This window comes from Antennarius striatus, chromosome 14 (assembly GCF_040054535.1).
Source record: "Antennarius striatus isolate MH-2024 chromosome 14, ASM4005453v1, whole genome shotgun sequence".
In the NCBI taxonomy this organism is placed as follows: Eukaryota; Metazoa; Chordata; class Actinopteri; order Lophiiformes; family Antennariidae; genus Antennarius; species Antennarius striatus.
Window position 1 is genome coordinate 4,059,197 of NC_090789.1, and position 18,209 is coordinate 4,077,405.

Sequence of the window (18,209 nt, forward strand, 5' to 3'; positions counted from 1 at the left end):
TCTTGACATGTTGAAGAAAAGGAGGCGATCTTTCGGGAGTGGAGGAGCGCAGGCCCGTCAACAGTTCACAGCGCGGATCGAGTTTCAGTGAATCAGATGGAGGTTTGCGTGAAGGAAAGATGCCCATGGCTCCTATTTCATCGCTTTAAAGGAACTGGCTGCATATGTTGTTATGGCTAGGAACATGACTAGGTCCTTTGTGTGTGTGTGTGTGTGTGTGTGTGTGTGTGTGTGTGTGTGTGTGTGTGTGTGTAGAACAGATTTACATTCAAATACCTCTGTATTTGTACAGTGGCTCTTTATTGCTAACATCAGTATGTCACTAAGCTCACAAAGCATCCTTTAGCACAAATAATAGCATGCTAACATTTATGGTACCTTTAGTACAGCTGAGGCTGATACTTTGAGCATTCGAGCAAAACAGGAAGCATCAGATTTTGCATCCGATACTCAGCCGTTAAAACCAAAGCAAGACTATTTCTTGTTAGACTCCTCATGTGTGCACAAACATGGATTCCTCACAAAACCCCCATTAGCCTGCAGCTAACCAGCAGCCAAAGACGCACACATGAGCATGTTTTGGCAGGAAATTGAAGATTCAACACAATGCTGTAATATATTCTTCTGTACATTTACATAGGTTTTATTAAAATGTTTGTGTGTGTATATTTTGTAACAATGGACTTTTTTATCTGTAACATCTCCTGCATGGTCCTCATGTGAAGGAAAGACCTCGTGTCCTCCTTCATACACATCTGCCAATCAAAAGCTGCGCCCTTCATGCATGTTTGCCCCGTGTCATATGCAGATTCCTTTTGTGATATTGTGTATGTGTGTGTGTGTGTGTGTGGGAGGGAGAGTTAGGGATCTGATAAGCACATTCTAAAGGAGGCGCTCTCTGATTTACTGGTGCTTATTGACAAGGAAATAGACCTCATCCTCCTGTGGCTGTAATAAACTCCCCTGCGTCGCTCTGGATCGCACACACACACACACACGGGCCTCATCGCCGTTTTTTTTGTCGTCGGCTCACAGCTTGACTCACAACAAATGAAATCAAAGACGCTGGACGTGTGGGAGGAGGGAAGGCACGGAGGAGGAAAGTCTGTCCAGCAGGGGTGAAGGGAGGAAGAGGAGAGAGAGGACGGCGTCTGCAGCAGAATGTAGGAGTGAAGGATGTGCGTGGAAGCACCAGCCGTCGTTCCAGGGGAATTCCAGCAAACCAACACACCTTTCAGCCGCCTTCATTAGAACTGATTGATGGGATTTTTTTGGGTAACATACCAAACCAAAGTACAAGGAGCGTGTGTGTGTGTGTTTGAAGAATGACCTTGGCCCATTTAGCCAGAATTTGTTTTGAGAGGGAGTTTGTTAAAAATAAAGACAGAAAGATTTTTAAAAAAAATGTTAAGCGTATCGGGCCGTGTCCAATCTGAACTTGTTGAGAATGTGACCTGAGATCGTTTTGTTGACTCTGGACCGGAATTTTCCCTCATTAACTTTAAATCCATGGATGTTGAGCTGTTTCCGCTTCCAAGAGTTTGTCCAGTGAGGAATTGTTGGGGCATGTTCCATCAGATTTATTCAAGGAACTATTTATTTCTCTAATCTTTCATGGGTGTGTTGAAGTACTGCCTTCTTAATCACTCTTTATCAAGGTATTTGAATCCTAAATGTTCCGTAAGCCGTTCTCACTGGTACAGGGCTGCGTATGAGTACAAGTAAACACCAGTAAATGTGTGTTTTTTAAAATGGAGGAATACTAATTTTCCATCAAACCCACAGTGATTCTTCAATGCTGTTCCAAAAACACGGTTTACATCATTGGTCCTTTCAGGTTTTGTTCATCCTGGACATCAAACTAAACTTAAACACGACAAAGAAAACAGGTCCTGGTTTCTCTACATCTACCTGTCAAAGTGAGTAACTGGATCTTCTGTTATTGTCTCTCTCCCGGCCCAGTGTTTGGTTTGAAACTGGACACGGCCTTTCTCCATTTAGTGGGGGGAGACTCGGCCTCCCACACTTTAAACCCCCCCCCCCCTCGCCTCCTCCTGCGTCGCTTGTTCCCATGCGGGTCGGCCCTTTGTGTAGTTTTGTTAAATCTACTCACAGCGGCCAACAAAAGGAGTCGGCACATCTGCCGCGGAAGTTTCGCGCAAACAACGCGCAAACATAGACCACGTGACTTCCAACAGTTGTCAACACAACTTGATAGATATATTGATATCTGAAGATGTTATGTTGGGTTCTGAGAAATGTTTGTTTACGCTGGCTTACATACCGAAACAATTAACGGAATAAATTGGGAATATAATTGGGAATATAATTGGCAGTTTAATCAGCATACGCAAATACTTGGCTGTTTTTTTTATTTGTATTTTTCTCGCAGTTTGCCATTAAAATCCTGTTTCCCAAATGATAAAAAGTATAAGCAGATGCAGTCAGAGCTTTTAGGAAGCAAACATCTTACTTAATAATGACTTTTAGAATAAAACGGAGCTCTTTATTTACGCATGAATCTCTCTTATGAGTATTATATCGTGGACATGAATATTATATGTTGTTACTTCAGTTAAATATACATATCAATTCAAGTCAGTATGCTTTTTTTTTTTTTTTTGGAGGTACTTTAAAAGACATTGGTGGTCTTTTAACGTTAGCTATATCTATAGTGACGTTTGTTTGTCCCCTAAAGATAAACTCATTTTCTATTCATGAATATAGCCAGCAGTAAGATAACGCTACACGCTTCCATTTCATGTAATCTGCATTCGTAAACAAGCTCTTAAACTTTTCCCGCTGTGCATCCACGCTTATTGTTTCTTTCTGGAATGCCTCAGGGATCAGATATAGGAGGATGTTTTATTGCAAGTTCGCTAAGTCAGAATATTAAAACACTCAGACACACACACACACACTCTGCATAACACAAACATGCCAGCGTCACCATCATCAGAATTTACTTATGCCTCCATTAGCCGTCCCAATGTGTCACATGTATCATTCATTTTAACACACACACTCTCCCCGTGTGTTAATTATAGACGTAATAGACAGTTGGACGCAGATTCAGTTTGATCACAGCCTTAATGGAAAATGCGATTTAGTAAATTCCCCCTCCCTCCCTCCCTCTCATACATCACTTCTTAATTATTAGTCTTCCTAATGTGTTTTTCTCAGATTTCCCCTTTCATGTTTCTGGACAGACAAAGCACCCGCTAATTATTTTCCGGCCTCGTTTCCGTGGAGATGATAGCTTCAGTTGCGCTATGGCCTCCCAAGGTGACCAGGAAGTGCTTTTATGGCGACATAAGGTGGGGGGGGGGTTACGAGTAAAAGTGTCAGGCCTGCACGCAGCTTCATTTGGTGATTTATGTGGAGGCTGTAATGACATCATATTCAACAGCGGAAGGGTTAATAAATTAGATACCGACTAATGGAGGCTAAGGATTTCCCTTTGTTAGCCAACACGCTCCTTTCTTCTCTTTTTGTCTCGATTTTGTGAATTAATTCCACCTTCTAAGCCTGGCAATTATTTTTTACTGTATTGCAACGTTACAGTACGTCTTTACTATGGTAGTCATTACATTACGGCTGTGATCATATGAATGAATCTAGATTACTGTTCTAGATCTGTTGCTTCATATCACCCTGTTAACTCTGTTTGTTGCCATTTAATTTGATTTTATTGACATTTAATGAATTTATTTTTAATTACTTTGTAGTTTTATGACCATTGGAAGATGTTTACGACCAATAATAAAGACTCAAACCAAGGTTTCCTTTCTCCAGCGTAAACACATTTCATTCCATGTTATTGTGTCCATGTGGTCCTTCCTCTTAGAGATGTGTGAGCTCTAACGTGTTTGTTACTGTACTCCATCTGGACTTCCTTTCTTTTCTTTTTTTGAGCTCGGTTGACTCGGATGGAGAGCGTCTGCGCCTCAAAGTGGTTCTAAAAATAAACACGGGGAGTCACGTCTGGGCCTGGACGGGGCCACTCAAGACGTTTAACGCTGTTGTTTTTAAACCGCTCCACTGTTGGTTTTGGTCGTGTTCTCCGGGTCCGGTTGCTTCAGTTTAAGAGGAGGTGAAAGTTCTGCCTCAGATTGTTTTCTCTGCCTTATAACCTGTGGCCTCATCACAGCTTAAGACCTCTGCGTAACCTTCCTCCTGATTGCATGTACTGTATATAAATCAACTGGAAAACACAGAGCGTCTAAATTCATTCCCTCAAATTTATTCTTAATGGTACATTTAAAAAGTGCAGTGCTTACTGGTGATGAAGTGGAGCGCCCCCCCCCCCCCAGCTTAGGATAAATGTGGATTTGATGCTCAAGGTGAAGCAGGGGGTTGGTAAAAATGAAGAAACCAGAAATAGTGTGCCAGATTTTCAAAATATCTATAGAAAGAAAATCCCCACTTCGGGCCTCCCTCCAAAGCCACACATCCAAATCAACTCTGGAAACTGGGTTACTCTGCTGCTGTGGTTTGCTTTGCACTGGGGGGGGGGGGGGGTAGCAGTGGGACTGATCTGTTGCAGCAGCTCGCTGACATTAACGTGTGCAATACCTACTGACCAGAACTTGACACTCAGTATTTATGTTTTCGTTTTTTGGTTCTGTTGTAATTTCATTGTGTTGTCATTTTATTCTGCTTTTTCTGGAATGACATGAAAACAGAATTTCCCCTTGGGATTAATAAAGTTCTATTTTATCTTATCTTAATGTTTGCATGGTGATTCGCCTTTTTAAAGATATATTTGTTGTGCGTTTTTTTTGTTTTCTTTTTTTTGTCGGCCCTTTTTTTATTGTTTGCAGAATCACTGACAAAAAAGGTATTTTGATTAAATTAGACGTCAGGGCGTGGCCTGAGGAACAATCAGTTCAATTAAGATGGTCATTACTGTGCAAAGAGGAACTGCATGTGCAGTAGGTGGTGCCAGACGCCTGTGAAGGTGAGCTCCATTACATATTTGTGTAGAAAACAAACCTTGTAAGTGACCCTATGATCTAGATGATGAGCCGCATCACCACCGAAATCTTATTGGTAAACTTTTTATTCGAGCTAACAACATGTCTCACTCCAACTCTTATATTTCTGTCTTTAAGAGTCTTCTTTTGAACACAGAGTATTCAGAAAACAAAAGACGGTTCATTTATTCCAGCAGAGATTTCTTCCACATACTAGTTCAGGTGCAGCATAATGTCACGTTTGTCCAAGACATCATTTCATTGGAAGTGACTTTGATTGATTGCCTTCCCCACACACACATTAAAACCTGGAATAAAACATAGGGGTAACTCGTTTTATTAATATCGAGCGTGAGCGTCAGGCACACTGATGGTAATACTTCCATCGACGTCTCTGATCACTGGGATGTCCCGTCTTTGGGGAATACAGGCGAGAGGATTAAGACTCCTGCCTTCTAGCGCACGTTTGCTCAGTGCTAATTAGAAGAGACAAATATGTGTGTTTGGTTTGGTAACAGTCGGCCTTATGGATCGGTGATCTGTGTACTTCTACATTTATAATGTAGACCGGGTACAAAGGGATTCATGTCTGGCTTAGTTTTTTTTATTTTTTATCTTGTGCATTTCCATTTTAGCTGTTAGCTGTTGATATTTCTAACGGTGGCTGGGTGATTGCGTCAGTCGCGCCACGAAGAATTAAAAAAAACAACAACAGCTTAGACAAGTATGTAATTAGCAGCTCAATGCTGAAGACTCTCACTCAGTGTTTCTTTGTGTTTCCGCAGACGGTCGGAGGAGGAAGTAGACATGGACAAGGTGACGGCCGCCATGGTGCTAACAAGCCTCTCCACCAGCCCTCTGGTCAGGAGTCCGCCCGTCAAAGTCAACGGTCAGTTCCCCGACAACATCATAACTCCTTTTGACAAATCGCTGGTAATTTGCATGTTCGACCGCGCGATAGCGTCCCCTTTCCCTCGCAGCTGTTGTCTGGTGAATGCATGTGGAAGCCCGGTTTTGATAAATTACCGCCACCTGCTGTGCTTTGGGGACTCTCTCATCAACGACTTCTGCGAAATCCAAAGAAAGGCACAATGAGTCCGGTTCGCTGGCACCCGTCACGGTGGCAGGAATCCAAAGGAGCTCCCTTGCAACTGCAATCACGTGCAAACACTTAGATCGTCAGCGTAAAACCGAAGAACAGCTCGTTCGACCAAGCCAGCACGCCGCCGACCCTCCAACCGCCGCGCACGTCTTCCTGGCGAGCAGTCGGAAGTGAAGCGCGTGCTTACGCACGCACTTCTGTCATAATGAACTCATGCAGGCGCAACACTCGTGAGTCCATGTTGGAGATCAGAAAAGGTGCTTTAACATCAGTCGGAGATTCCATTACCTCCACTCTCACAACCCGCCAGATGTGATGAAATTAGTTCAAAGCACATGAAAAGATTTTTCTTATCTCGGTATTATTTGCCCTCCTTTCATTGATTTTTCTGCACCAATAAAACCTGATGGATATGTGGGGTTCTTTTTTTATTGTCTAACGTAAAGATGGAGCAGAGATTCCTGCTCAGAGAGCAGCTTGAAACCAAATAAAATGAGTCTTCGCTTAAATATCTGACTCACTCCCTCACACACACACACACACACACACACACACACCGAAACAGGTATAAAACTTGTCATTTTCTGTTTTGTGCTCACTTTTGTCAGGGACATTCAAAAGAAACGTTTCTTTTATCGGGGGAACGTGACCTCGGAAGTGTCTCAGAACAATACAGATATTTTTTTGAGTCACAGCCAAACGTAGAGTTCTGAGGTTGTTTTACATGAAGTGCAATTGAAGCTGTCTGAACTCAATTGAATGTCTTGATCTTGCTGACATACGAGCTCTATTCATGTCCCGTGGTGGTTTTTGTCTCTTGAATAGGACCGAACACGTCCCGCTTTAGCGCCCGTCTCACTTTTATTTGCTTCCTTTTCCTCTCTCTGACGGCGTTTCCTTCCTCCCCTCGTTTCCTCGATGCCTCTCCCTTTCCCTCACCTCGGTCCTTTCAGAGGTTCTGAGTGGTTCATGGAAGGACAATGGCTCAGCTGGCCCCTTCACTCCATCCAGCAACAGCTCTTCAGGGGGCTACTGGAGCTGGTCCGCCCCCAGCGACCAGTCCAACCCCTCCACACCGTCGCCGCCGCTCTCTGCCGACAGCTTCAAACCCTTCCGCGTCCCCAGCCTGGGCGGCGTGGGACCCGGGCCCGCCGGACCCGAAGACCCCAGCCTGGAGGAGCAGGACGGCAGCAGCCTGCTCTTCGACGAACCCATTCCTCGCAAGCGCAAGGTAAACGCCGTCGTATGATTTAACGCTTTTGTGCTCGCAACAAAAAGTGTGCATGTAGTCGATGTCGAATAATTACAATACCTGCATTGTGTTTTGGATTGACATCAACAGAGAAAGTTAAAGGCAGCAAGAAGTTGTGTTTCCCTTCACAGCAGAATAACTTCAAGGTTTCATCCTCCGACATTCTGTTGTCCTCATTATTCTACAAGATGGATTTTCTGACTCCTGTAAAATATTTGGTTTGTGACGTGAAGAATGCAGTAATGGCGACAGCGAAGGCCAAACAGAAGAGAAAAAGACTTTTTTTCAGATCAAAGCATTTTATTCCGGATGAGAATTGAGTACCATTCAGGAACTATAAAGCTGCAGTTTGTTTGTAAAAAGTCATTTTCCCTTCTAGTTGGGTTTTCTAATTAAAATCGTCCTGACCTCATCTGCCCCCGGAGGTTCTGGGGAGAGTCACAGCCGTACTTAAAGTCTTTTTAATTTGGCGAGCTGTCACAGACTCGCATCTGGACGGGTTTTATGGAGACAACGGCAACGTTTCTCCTGAAAACAGGCCCGTCGCTCGATGAAGGAGGAGACGGATGCGTTTCAGGCGGATCGAAATCCGACGGGAAAGAAGACGAAGACTTTTCGCTCCGGCTGTAGTTTCATCCTCGCCGGCCAGACATCATGAGCTCGACACACACACACACACACACACACACACGCACCGTTTTTTTCTTTCCCACTCATCATTTCGCCCCTTCTGGTTCCTCCACCTCTGGCAGCTCCTGGCGTCCACATCCTGGTGTCACTCATTATTTCTTCAGATGGATAATCCTCTGCTCTCCCGTCTCTTATCGCCTCCTCCTGATCAGCACCTCTGCTCGCCGGTTTGTCGTTCGCCGTCGTAACCATCCATCTCTCCCTCCTCTCCTCCCCCCCGTCTCTCTGTATGTACGTGTCATCCCCTGACATTTGGAACGGCGGTAATGATTTTAATGCAAGCTGCAGCAGACATAAAGATGCTGCCGGCTTCAATTCCCCTCTAAAATCAATAGGTTCTCGGGCGAGCTCCGCGTCGGCTCGCTGCGCCGCATTATTTGGGGATTCACCACAAAAGAAGGTCGACCAGAGGGTCAGACCGGAGACAAAAAACGGGTCCTCTAACAACGTCGGTGAGGATGCAGTCGACACTCGGGTCCATCTGTGTGATGCTGAGGCTTCACCTGAAATTATCTTCATCCTCCTGTTAGCCCCCCCCCCCTGTCTGTCTTGGCAAGACGCTGCGGTTTGGAGCTTGCCGTTTAATTAACTGTGAAACGCTTCCTTTCAAGAGAGGAACACACAACACACACAGCAGGCCTTTGTTAGCCAAAAGACAAAACATCGCAAGGGGGTCCCCCCTGACGATTGAGTGTGGATTTAAAAAAACGAAAAAAAAACCCCAACACACTGTCAAAATTAAATCAACCCCCTGAACAATGACGTGACAGACAGGCCTGTGAAACCGTTTTCTCACGGCTCCGGTCGCAGACGTGGGGGGAAAAAAATCTCGAAGGGCTCCGTGAAAACAGCGTACACTCTCCGTCGGACGCCAGCGGCTTAATTACAGGAGACTGATAGAGGATACAGGAGCTTGACTGCCCCCCCCCCCCCACAGCAGAGGAAATGCCACCATCAGCCCCCCCTCAGATGATCAGCTGACGATAATGGCGATGGCTTCGCTGATGAGATGATAAATGAAAGATCATTTCTGAGGCTTCATCAAACGGAAAACATCTGGTTCCTCTTGCAGAACTCCATGAAGGTGATGTTCAAGTGCCTGTGGAAGAACTGTGGGAAGGTGCTGAGCACCGCCGCCGGCATCCAGAGACACATCCGCACCATCCATCTGGGGTAACACACACACACACACACACACACACACACACACACACTGCACGCGCTGCCATGACCACAGTCCTCCTAAAGCAGCGTTTTTCACTTCCTGTGTGACCCCTCCAACTGACTTCCTTGTCAAAACAGATTAACAATTGATGGATTATCGCCACGGCAACGCGTCCTTCCTGTCGTGAGTGCAGGCGGAGGTGACAGGTGAAAGGAAAACCAGTTAGATGGAGAACAATGATGTCACACATTCGTTGACATTTGATTAAACTGTAGCCCTCTGCCCCGCGCTGATAAACGCTGTTTGTTACGGTTGTTGTAATGTGTGTGTGTGTGTGTGTGTGAGAGGATGTTGTTTGACAGTACACACACACATTTGTGTATTCATAATGAAAAAGTTCTCTTCTGACTCCGTTCGCAGGCGTAACTGTGACTCGGACTGCAGCGACGGCGAGGAGGACTTCTACTACACGGAGATCAAGCTCAACACGGACTCGGTGGCCGACGGCCTGAGCAGCCTCTCCCCCGTGTCCCCCTCCGTCCTGTCGGCGCCCCCGCCTCCCCCGTCTCCTCTCCCTCCGCTCACCCAGCTGCACGACTCCCACAGACCTCCGCAGTCGGCTGACACTAAGGAGCCTCACGTCGGCGGCGTCACTCCTCTCAGCCGCTCTGCACCCAGCGCACTCTACCTCATCCACACAGACCACGCCTACCAGGTAGACACGCACACACACCAGATTAAGATCAATGTACTACACACACACACACAGTCGGGCTCATCATGAAGATTAAAGGATCGATGCACCCTCCGGATCAATAGCGACACCACAAAGCACAGGTCACACAGTAAAAGCACGTCTTTTCTCACACTTGCTGCCACCACCGTCCTCATTATCCCGATTATGTGTCGCATTGTTTACCAAAAAATCCAATGATGTCACGGTGACTTGTGGTCCCCGGTTCCATTAGCAGCAGCGCTAACGCCTCCGTATCGACGCTCAGCGGCAGGTTTCGACATAATTATGTGAAATACCGATCAGGGACATTTACTGCAAAAAAAAAGAAGAAGACGTCACTGGTTTCTTGAAGGATGAGATGAGCGGCGGTGATTAGCGAAACGAGGCGTCCACTGGAGAGTTTTAGAGGCTGCCATTAACACAAACTATCCCTAAGTGTCTCTTTTGTGTATTCAAAGAAGGCTGTGTATTAAATCAGGGCTGAACTCATACAGGATGACCATATTTGGGCAGATGGACCGCTTACCTCATCGTCATACGTCATGAAAGTTTAATTGTGAATTCAGAGCTGGAGGGACTGAAGTGATTCTTTGAACGCGTCCCGTGTGAAGCGGCTGTTTTTATTGGTTGGGCTCTAAATAAAACCAAACTAGAGTCGATATCTTGAACCGTTTCTTCGCTGGGTTTACGGAACAGTTACTGGAGGCCATGGATGATATTCCACCTCCATTTGTTCAGCAAATACGACCTTTCTGACCTTTGACCTCTGCCCTCAGGCCACAGCTCCGGTGTCCATCCCGTCCAGCGGCAGCAACTCGGCCGGGTCGGCCTGCACCAGCTTCACGCCCACCAACAGCTCCAGCTTTAGCATCTCCTGGCAGTCGCCGCCCGTCACCTTCACCGGCAACACGGTGAGGAAACGTTCAAACAGCGAGCAGACGCAGCTCCTTTTTAGGGTTGTCTTAACCGCTAGTGCGCCCCCTGCAGGTGTCCCCCAGTAAGAGCCAGGGCTTCGGCGACCAGCGCTCCCAGACGGCGCTCGCCGCCCTCTCGTCTCCTCCCAGAGCGGCCACCGCCCTCAGGTATCATATCTCACTTTGACATTTACTCTTCAGTTTTCATTTAAGACTGAACAAATATTAGATCTGACCTCAAAAGCATCCAATAGGATCTTGTACTCCAATCTTATTAAGCGAAAGATTGACTCTCAATAAGGTTCCATCTCTCCCCTTGCAGTCGAAAGGTGCGTGGCGAAGGGAAGAAGTGCCGTAAAGTGTACGGGATGGAGAACCGTGACATGTGGTGCACCGCCTGCCGCTGGAAAAAGGCCTGCCAGAGATTCACCGACTAAACGTCTCCCCTCCGAACGCCGCGGCATCGCTGCCGTTCGCCAGAAAACACGGGGAGGGGGCGTCGTTTTGCATGCATTCGGTTTTCTTTAGCTCAAAATCCCAACTGTCCTTACCCACCCCCCCACCCCACCCCACACACACACACACACACACACACCCCCAGCTCCACTGAACCATTCCAGCAGTGGAAGGAACCAAAGGACCAACAGAGTCACGTTTTTACAATGCCGTCCAGAATTTCCAGTACTGCCTCACCTTTCTCATTCCCAGTGTTTGGAAAACCCCAAGGCAGCTAAACCGTAAAGAAAAATCTATCTCTCCTGGTTTTTGTTTGTTTGTTTGTTTGTTTTATGTTGGGGGTCGGTGTTGCATCTTTCTATGTTTTGTAAAGCTCTGGTTTTTAAAAGGAAAGTCCTGTCAGAGAAAAGGTGCGCAACAAAGGCCAAAACCTTTTGTTTTAGCTTCTTTAGTTGGTAGAAAAACATTTCCCCCCCCCCAAAGAAAAACGGGCCTCCTGCCACAAGAACGTTGTGAAAAAGCGTGGCGGTAAAGCTTGTTTTCCTTCTTCCTTCCTCTTGTTTTATGATTTTTTTTTTTCCCCGGATCATTTGGAGTCGGTGATCTTTTCTCACCGACATCACGGCGTAATCCGGTTCCTCGCCTGTTCTTCACTCCTGACAGCCTTGAGGGGAATGTAGACCGACCTGAGAGGAGTAGATGGACTGGTAGAAAGAAGGGGAAGAATAAAGACACGCAAGGTGAACGATCAATGCAAAAAAAAAAAAAAAAAGATATTACTTACAGTCAGGAAAAGCAGATGGACCGTTTCCGATTCAGTACGCATAAAAGAATCCACAAATACAAAATCGAAGCAGGAGACAAAAACGGTTTTCTATGTCACTTTTTTATCCTCGTGATTCATTTTCTTTGTTTTATCAGGGATGTGATTCTAAAGGAAGCAAAAACCAGCAGCTAAAGAAGTACCTGGGTTTATACTGTATACAGCACTATCTCTATTACAACAACTTTGCAACCAAAAACTATTTTATCTCAACATTTCCGTTTTTGCTTTCGGTTCAGGTGCCATGATTTTGTTGATGTGGATCCATTTCTTTCTTTCTTTTCTTTTCTGCTTTATTTTGTTTTTTCTGTGAAACCAAGACTGTTCACTGCTTTGCTCCTGAAGGTGTGTTGGAAAACCTTCCTCCACACGCCGGACATCTACGGTCCTAAAACCATTCACCACCTTCAGCCAGATCGCCCCCCACCCCCACCCCCACCCCACTCAACTTTTACACCGTCCCAAAGGGAACAAAACAGCAGAGGTGCATCTCTATGATCTGTTAAAGGGAGAGGGCTGAAGACCAAAAGCGAGGCACTTGCACTGGATGCGTGAAACAAAGCACTTGGTACATTTGTAGTTCCTTATAGAGTTAAAAATGTTCATTTTGCCCTCTTTGTTTCCAATTTATCTCATTATAAAAGCAAGAAATGGCCAATATTCAACCACAGATGTGATCACTTCCCCTTTTCGGAAGCATAATTTCCTCCAAATCATTTGAGGAAGGTTCTAAATACGTTCTAAGCACTTGATTAAGCCGCTCTTTGGTTATTTGCCAAAAGAAAAAACATGAATTCTCAAGAGAATTCTGACATTTGGCTTGTAAATTTTTTTTACCACGAGGTAAAAGGAGGTCATCGGTTCGAAATAATACCATTATCTGATTTGTCATTGGAATGCTCTCGTTTTGAATTCCGGCCTTTTCATTGGCTCCAAGGCAGGAAACAAAAATCACTAAGCCAAATATTTTACAGATGTTCACTTTGAAGCGCTCAACCGATGGACTCGTCTGTCACCTGAGGGTTTTTTTTACTTGATTACGCCGCATTTATGGACTCAAATCGATAGAAGTGTTCAAGTTTAGACAAATGTTCTCAACAACACGCACTTTGTGTTTCTAGATCTGCATCACATGAAACGTGTTTGACTGCATGCTGAAATCTTGATTGGCATTTCCGTCAAGCGCAGGATCAACTAGCGGCAAAATTATTCAGAACCAACACCAGCTAATAAACTCTCCCCATAAAATATAAAGTACTTCCACACTTTGAAAGCATACACATGTGGTCAGCTGTTTCTGTTCTATTTTTTTTCTCCAATCTGTTCATGTATGTATGGTGCTGTGAAAAAGGATTTGCTAATGGATTCTCCTGTTGTTGTTTTTTTACTTCTTTCTCACATTTAAATGTTTCAGGTCATTAAAATGACTTTCAATTAGGAAAAAGAATAAAAATACGCAGATTTGAAAGAATTCTTCCATTTAAATGAGGTAAAAAGTTGTTTTCCCCTCAGGATTTTATTTAACAAATGTCCCCCGAAAAAAAGAGAAGAAATCAGGAAGGAAGTCCTTCATCACAGCGCCGTATGTGGTTGTATCTTTTTTTAATCTCAGTGTTTATGATCATTTAGCTCAGTTCAGGTTCAAGCGTGACGTCGTGTGAGGATTAAATCTCGTAATCCACCCGTCGGGCTTCTTTTACTTTGAATATATGGCTAGCCTTAAAGTCGCTGTTTTTAAAAAAAAAAAAGACAAAAAACATTGTGCGTTTTTCATGCCATAACATTTATGTTTCTGTAAGAAATTGCTTATCTCCAAACTGAATTGCCATTGTATTATTCTTGTTTAAAGATAAATCTATATATACACAAAGAAAACATGGAGTTTTAGAACGAAAAGCAAGACAGACTTTGAATTTGGCTGCTTCTATTTTTTTTCCACACATATATGAATATATATCTTGGTTATGGATTTTGTTTTCATGTTCTGCTGAAGGAAATATCTGTACATGCAGGCGGGGGCCCAGGAGTCGCCCCCACTGCCAGCCCAGCTTGTTGTGCTCTTCTCCACCATCGTGACCCCAACCCCCCCGACATTTCCCGCCTGGAGCTCCTTCAAGCTACCGGCGCCGCTAAGCGGTCACAAACCCACAGTTGATTAAAACCTTTATCTTATTTCCAACCCCCCCCCACCCCATCCCCACCCCCGTTGTCACGCCAACCCACTTTCAATTAGTTTGATTGACAACGCTGTGTGTTTGCGCCCGCGTGTGCGTTTCTGCACTTTTATTTGCAAACATGAAGGACTCCCCCTCCCCCCCCCCGGCCAAATGTGTGGGGGGGGGGGTCGCCACTGGAGCATGGTGCTCAGCTCCCCCATCCACCTACCCCCACCTCCCTGAGGCATGACTCCAACTCCTCCCTGGGAGAAACACCTTCATCAAATGGCCCGTGGCGCTTCCCCGTCAGTGTGTGTGCAGGTCGGGTCCACAGCGTGGTCATGACAGACTCTCTTTGGGGGGGGGGGGTGAGGATAGGGGGGTTCAAGGATGTTTTTTATTTTTTTGCTCCAGGCTTTAGATGTTTCTGATGTGTGTGTTTTTTTTACTCCATGCACGTCCCACTGACCGTTCTCCATCATTGTGGTGCTTCATGGTTGTGTTGCCTCCACTGGTGCAATGATGGGGTGGGGGTGGGGGGGCGATCCATCATCCAAGCCGATTCTGAGAGGTTCTGTCCAGGAATAACTTCCTGTGGGACCCAGAGGTCCAGGCGTCTCCAGGCAGCTAATTCTACAAGAAGTTCTCTTGTGTGTCGCTCAAAACAGGAAGATCTGGCCGACATAAGCTAAACACAAACTTTCATTTAAGCTAAAAACAGACACACACACACACCCCCACCAAAAAAAAAAAAAAAGGAGAGGTGCTGCCATTCTACCAGCATCACTCTGGGATCCGTTGGGGGGGCCTCGTGGTCTCAAACAGCACAAACATGGGTTTCCCTTTATGGTGCTTTCAAAGACACTCGGCCCAGGTCCGTCTTTACACACTCTCTGAACCAGTGGTGTGGCCTCAGCGGTGTAGTGTGGGGGGGGGGGGGGGAGAAATAGAGGTGCTATATTCCCATGCCGTGCTGTTTCTCCCCATGTGTCCTCTGGTCAATCCACTCCATTTTGTACACAATGTGATGCTGTAGAACATGAAAATAAAAGACACCCTGCCTCAAGTCTACCAAGTGTCCGGACGCCAGTCAGTGAGTGGGTCGCTGCCAAACGCTCTGTCCTCTCTCCTGCTTCCTCTTCAGCTGCGATGCTTTTCTGACGCTCTCTCTCTTAAACCAGACGATTGTCGTAGATCGAATTTTCAGATTTTTATGGGTGTAGTGGTAGAACGTATGCTGCCCCCGGGTTCAATCCCCCCCAGCATCTGCAGCTCTATGGGGACACGAGCCTGGATAAATGCTTAGTTTGCAGCAGGAAGGGCATCCAGCACAAAAAACGTTGCCAAACGAATGAGCGTTCATCTAGAAGTGGAAACGGGATGACGCGCAGCGGCGACCCCTAGCAGGACAAGCCCAAAGGAAGTTTACGGTTAAGTTCTTCCCTAGAAAAACCCCATTCTCCACCCCAACCCCCCCTTGAAATATCAATGCAATGATGCCAAATACGTGCTCATTTCACGCGTTCATGTCGGAGCAGAAGTTGAAGAGCTAAGAGCCTCTAAACGCCGGCTCAGGAACGGACCGCCGGCATAAACATGTGTTTGCACAGCAGAATTAAAACCGGAATCAAAGAGCCACAATAGGCGGTCTTGTTGCTCCGCTGAGAGTGATATGAATACTTATGAGGACCTTGTTTTCCATCAGATGAAGCGGCGGCAGCTGTTCTGGCTTTTGTTCTCTGGCGCGTTTACTCCCTGCACTGCTGCCTATTAGCTGTGATTTATAGGCCGAATAAAAACGAGATGGCATGATTCTGCTTACGGATGGTATAAAAATCAACTCCTGTGAGTTACGAGGGACCTCAATGCATATGTCTTCACACACACACACACACACTTGTTATGTCCGTGCACGGATGTCCAGTTGTGTTGCTAAGCAGTGACGGCTGTAACAGCAGTTGACACTTTTATTAGCATTCCCTGTTTATGTATCTGATCCCGACTCAGATCAATATTTCATACGTGACAAGACTTATTTGTGACGAGATGTTGACACTTATGAGGCTGCTTTACACCTTATATTATCCAAGTACAGGTCAATATATGAGCTATATATCCAGATTAAGCTCCTGCAAGCCAGTGCAGTATATCTAAGATGCAGTATCATTGTGTATGAGTATATTTATGAGATGACTTTAATATTCAGAATCCATTCTTATTTCCATTTTTCATTTGCACTCTTGGCTCCCGAAGATGAAGTTGTGTGTCAGACGGCTCGAGTAGCTGCTCACCGATTTCTTAGCGGGTGACGAAGCCTCTTGAGGAGACGCCCGCGGGCCTGCAGCTTCATTTCCTGCTGGACGCTCCTCTCGCCGGTCCCGCCAGTCGTCTTGACAATGTGAAATAACTGGAACCGTAATTAGACTTAGAGGAACTGGTGATTGTGAGGCGCAGAAATGGACCGCGGCTGATTGCACCTGTGCCGTCTCGCCGTTTGCCTCGCGTGACCCTGCAGCAGCGTTGGGTTGGCGTTGTTGTCGATAGAAAGAGGAAAGGCAGGTCCAATCTTCGTTCAGGAATGCGGACGAGGTAGAGGAGGGTCAGAGTGGTTTCTGCAAGTACTGTGAAGCCATGGTTCTGGGGCTTGAACACAAATGAGGGAGAAGAAGAGTTGTGTTGAGGAGGGAGAGAGGAGTCCTGAATGTGCCTTGATGATAAAGTTTCTAGAGTGGACCTCAGCTGTTTGCCGTCTCATGTCTGGTAGCTTCATGCCGAGGCGTGTTGCTCCGACTTGGACGGCGTACAGCAACGAATCATGGAATGTCTCTGGTGCTGGCGAGTCCGGGTTCTGATTTCTATACCTGTAGTTCACTTTGTGGTACAAAGAAATGTCCTAAGAGTTGAGTCCCCGTGGCCCTTTTGGCCCGATCTCGGTTCCAGAAAGACGTGAGGTTTTGAGAGCGATTTTTCTACTCTTGGTGTAACTCGTGAACTTTTTCTTTTTGATGATGATGATGATGATGATGCTGTGTTTCGGTGTCTTGATTCGTCTGTCTTTTCCATCTCTTTGTTTTCCCAAACATGATTCCCACTCCCGTTTTTTTTTTTTTTTTTTTAAAGAAGTTTGTCGGTGTTAAACCTCTATTTGTGGTGAAATCTAAAAAATGTTTGGGAAATCAAAGTAGCTTCATTCAGCCAACAGCACCTGGAACAGTCCGGCGAGATGATCCATCGGTAGCGTGGCGCCGCTGCGATTCCCACAGGAAGCTGAAAAAGGCGACGCTCGCGTTAATCATGAAGGTAATGAATAATTGACCTCTTGTAGAAAAAGCTCTTGTGAGTTCAAATTCTACTACTGGATCTGATTATCCAGAATAATCCTAAACTAAATATTAAAAGCTAATTATTTCAGCTTTATCTTTGATATGCAACGGAGAGGCTGCTGACCCGCCCTCTCTTTAAACCGGATCATCTCATTGGCTGTTACCTACAATCACATGGACCTCAAGAACTCAAGACTGTCGCACTGGATTTTTACACACTTTTTTCAAACAGTATATATACTATATGCTCTTGTCTAACTGTATTTTTAATAATGCATGTGCATGCCAAGAAGAAACTTGCGAGATGTGTGACTTTATACAGATGTTCTCCGTTTTGGACTGCGGCGTCCGTTGGCGGGGGGGTTGGGAGCAGCCGGGAGTTTGTGCCGGTGTATTTTTATCGGTTCAAACTGTCAGAAAAGAAACGTGTTGGTAATGAAGAACAAATACGTGTTCAGATGCGTGCAGGAGAACCAAAAGGAACCATCCAGCTAGCGGAGGAGGCCGCATGTAGCCTCGAAGTCACGTTCAGGTCGCTAAGTTGCGCCGTAACGTTCCGTGAATCCTAAAGACTTCGTTTGGCAGCGGCTGCTTTCAAACCCCGGCGCGGTCGTCA

The 18,209-nt window shown here is 45.8% G+C and overlaps 1 protein-coding gene across 2 annotated transcripts in view; it reads left to right on the forward strand.

The window, feature by feature from the left end:
* znf704 (zinc finger protein 704) overlaps positions 1–17,840 on the forward strand; it is a 41,908-nt gene extending 24,068 nt beyond the window's left edge. For both annotated transcript variants that reach the window (XM_068332882.1, XM_068332883.1), the window contains exons 3-9: positions 5,762–5,865; positions 7,032–7,309; positions 9,093–9,193; positions 9,606–9,900; positions 10,698–10,832; positions 10,909–11,003; positions 11,158–17,840. In XM_068332882.1, coding sequence (XP_068188983.1) covers positions 5,762–5,865; positions 7,032–7,309; positions 9,093–9,193; positions 9,606–9,900; positions 10,698–10,832; positions 10,909–11,003; positions 11,158–11,272 — 1,123 coding nt within the window. In that variant the 3' untranslated portion in view covers positions 11,273–17,840. The remainder of the gene's footprint in view (positions 1–5,761; positions 5,866–7,031; positions 7,310–9,092; positions 9,194–9,605; positions 9,901–10,697; positions 10,833–10,908; positions 11,004–11,157) is intronic.
* Positions 17,841–18,209: the final 369 nt, after the last annotated feature.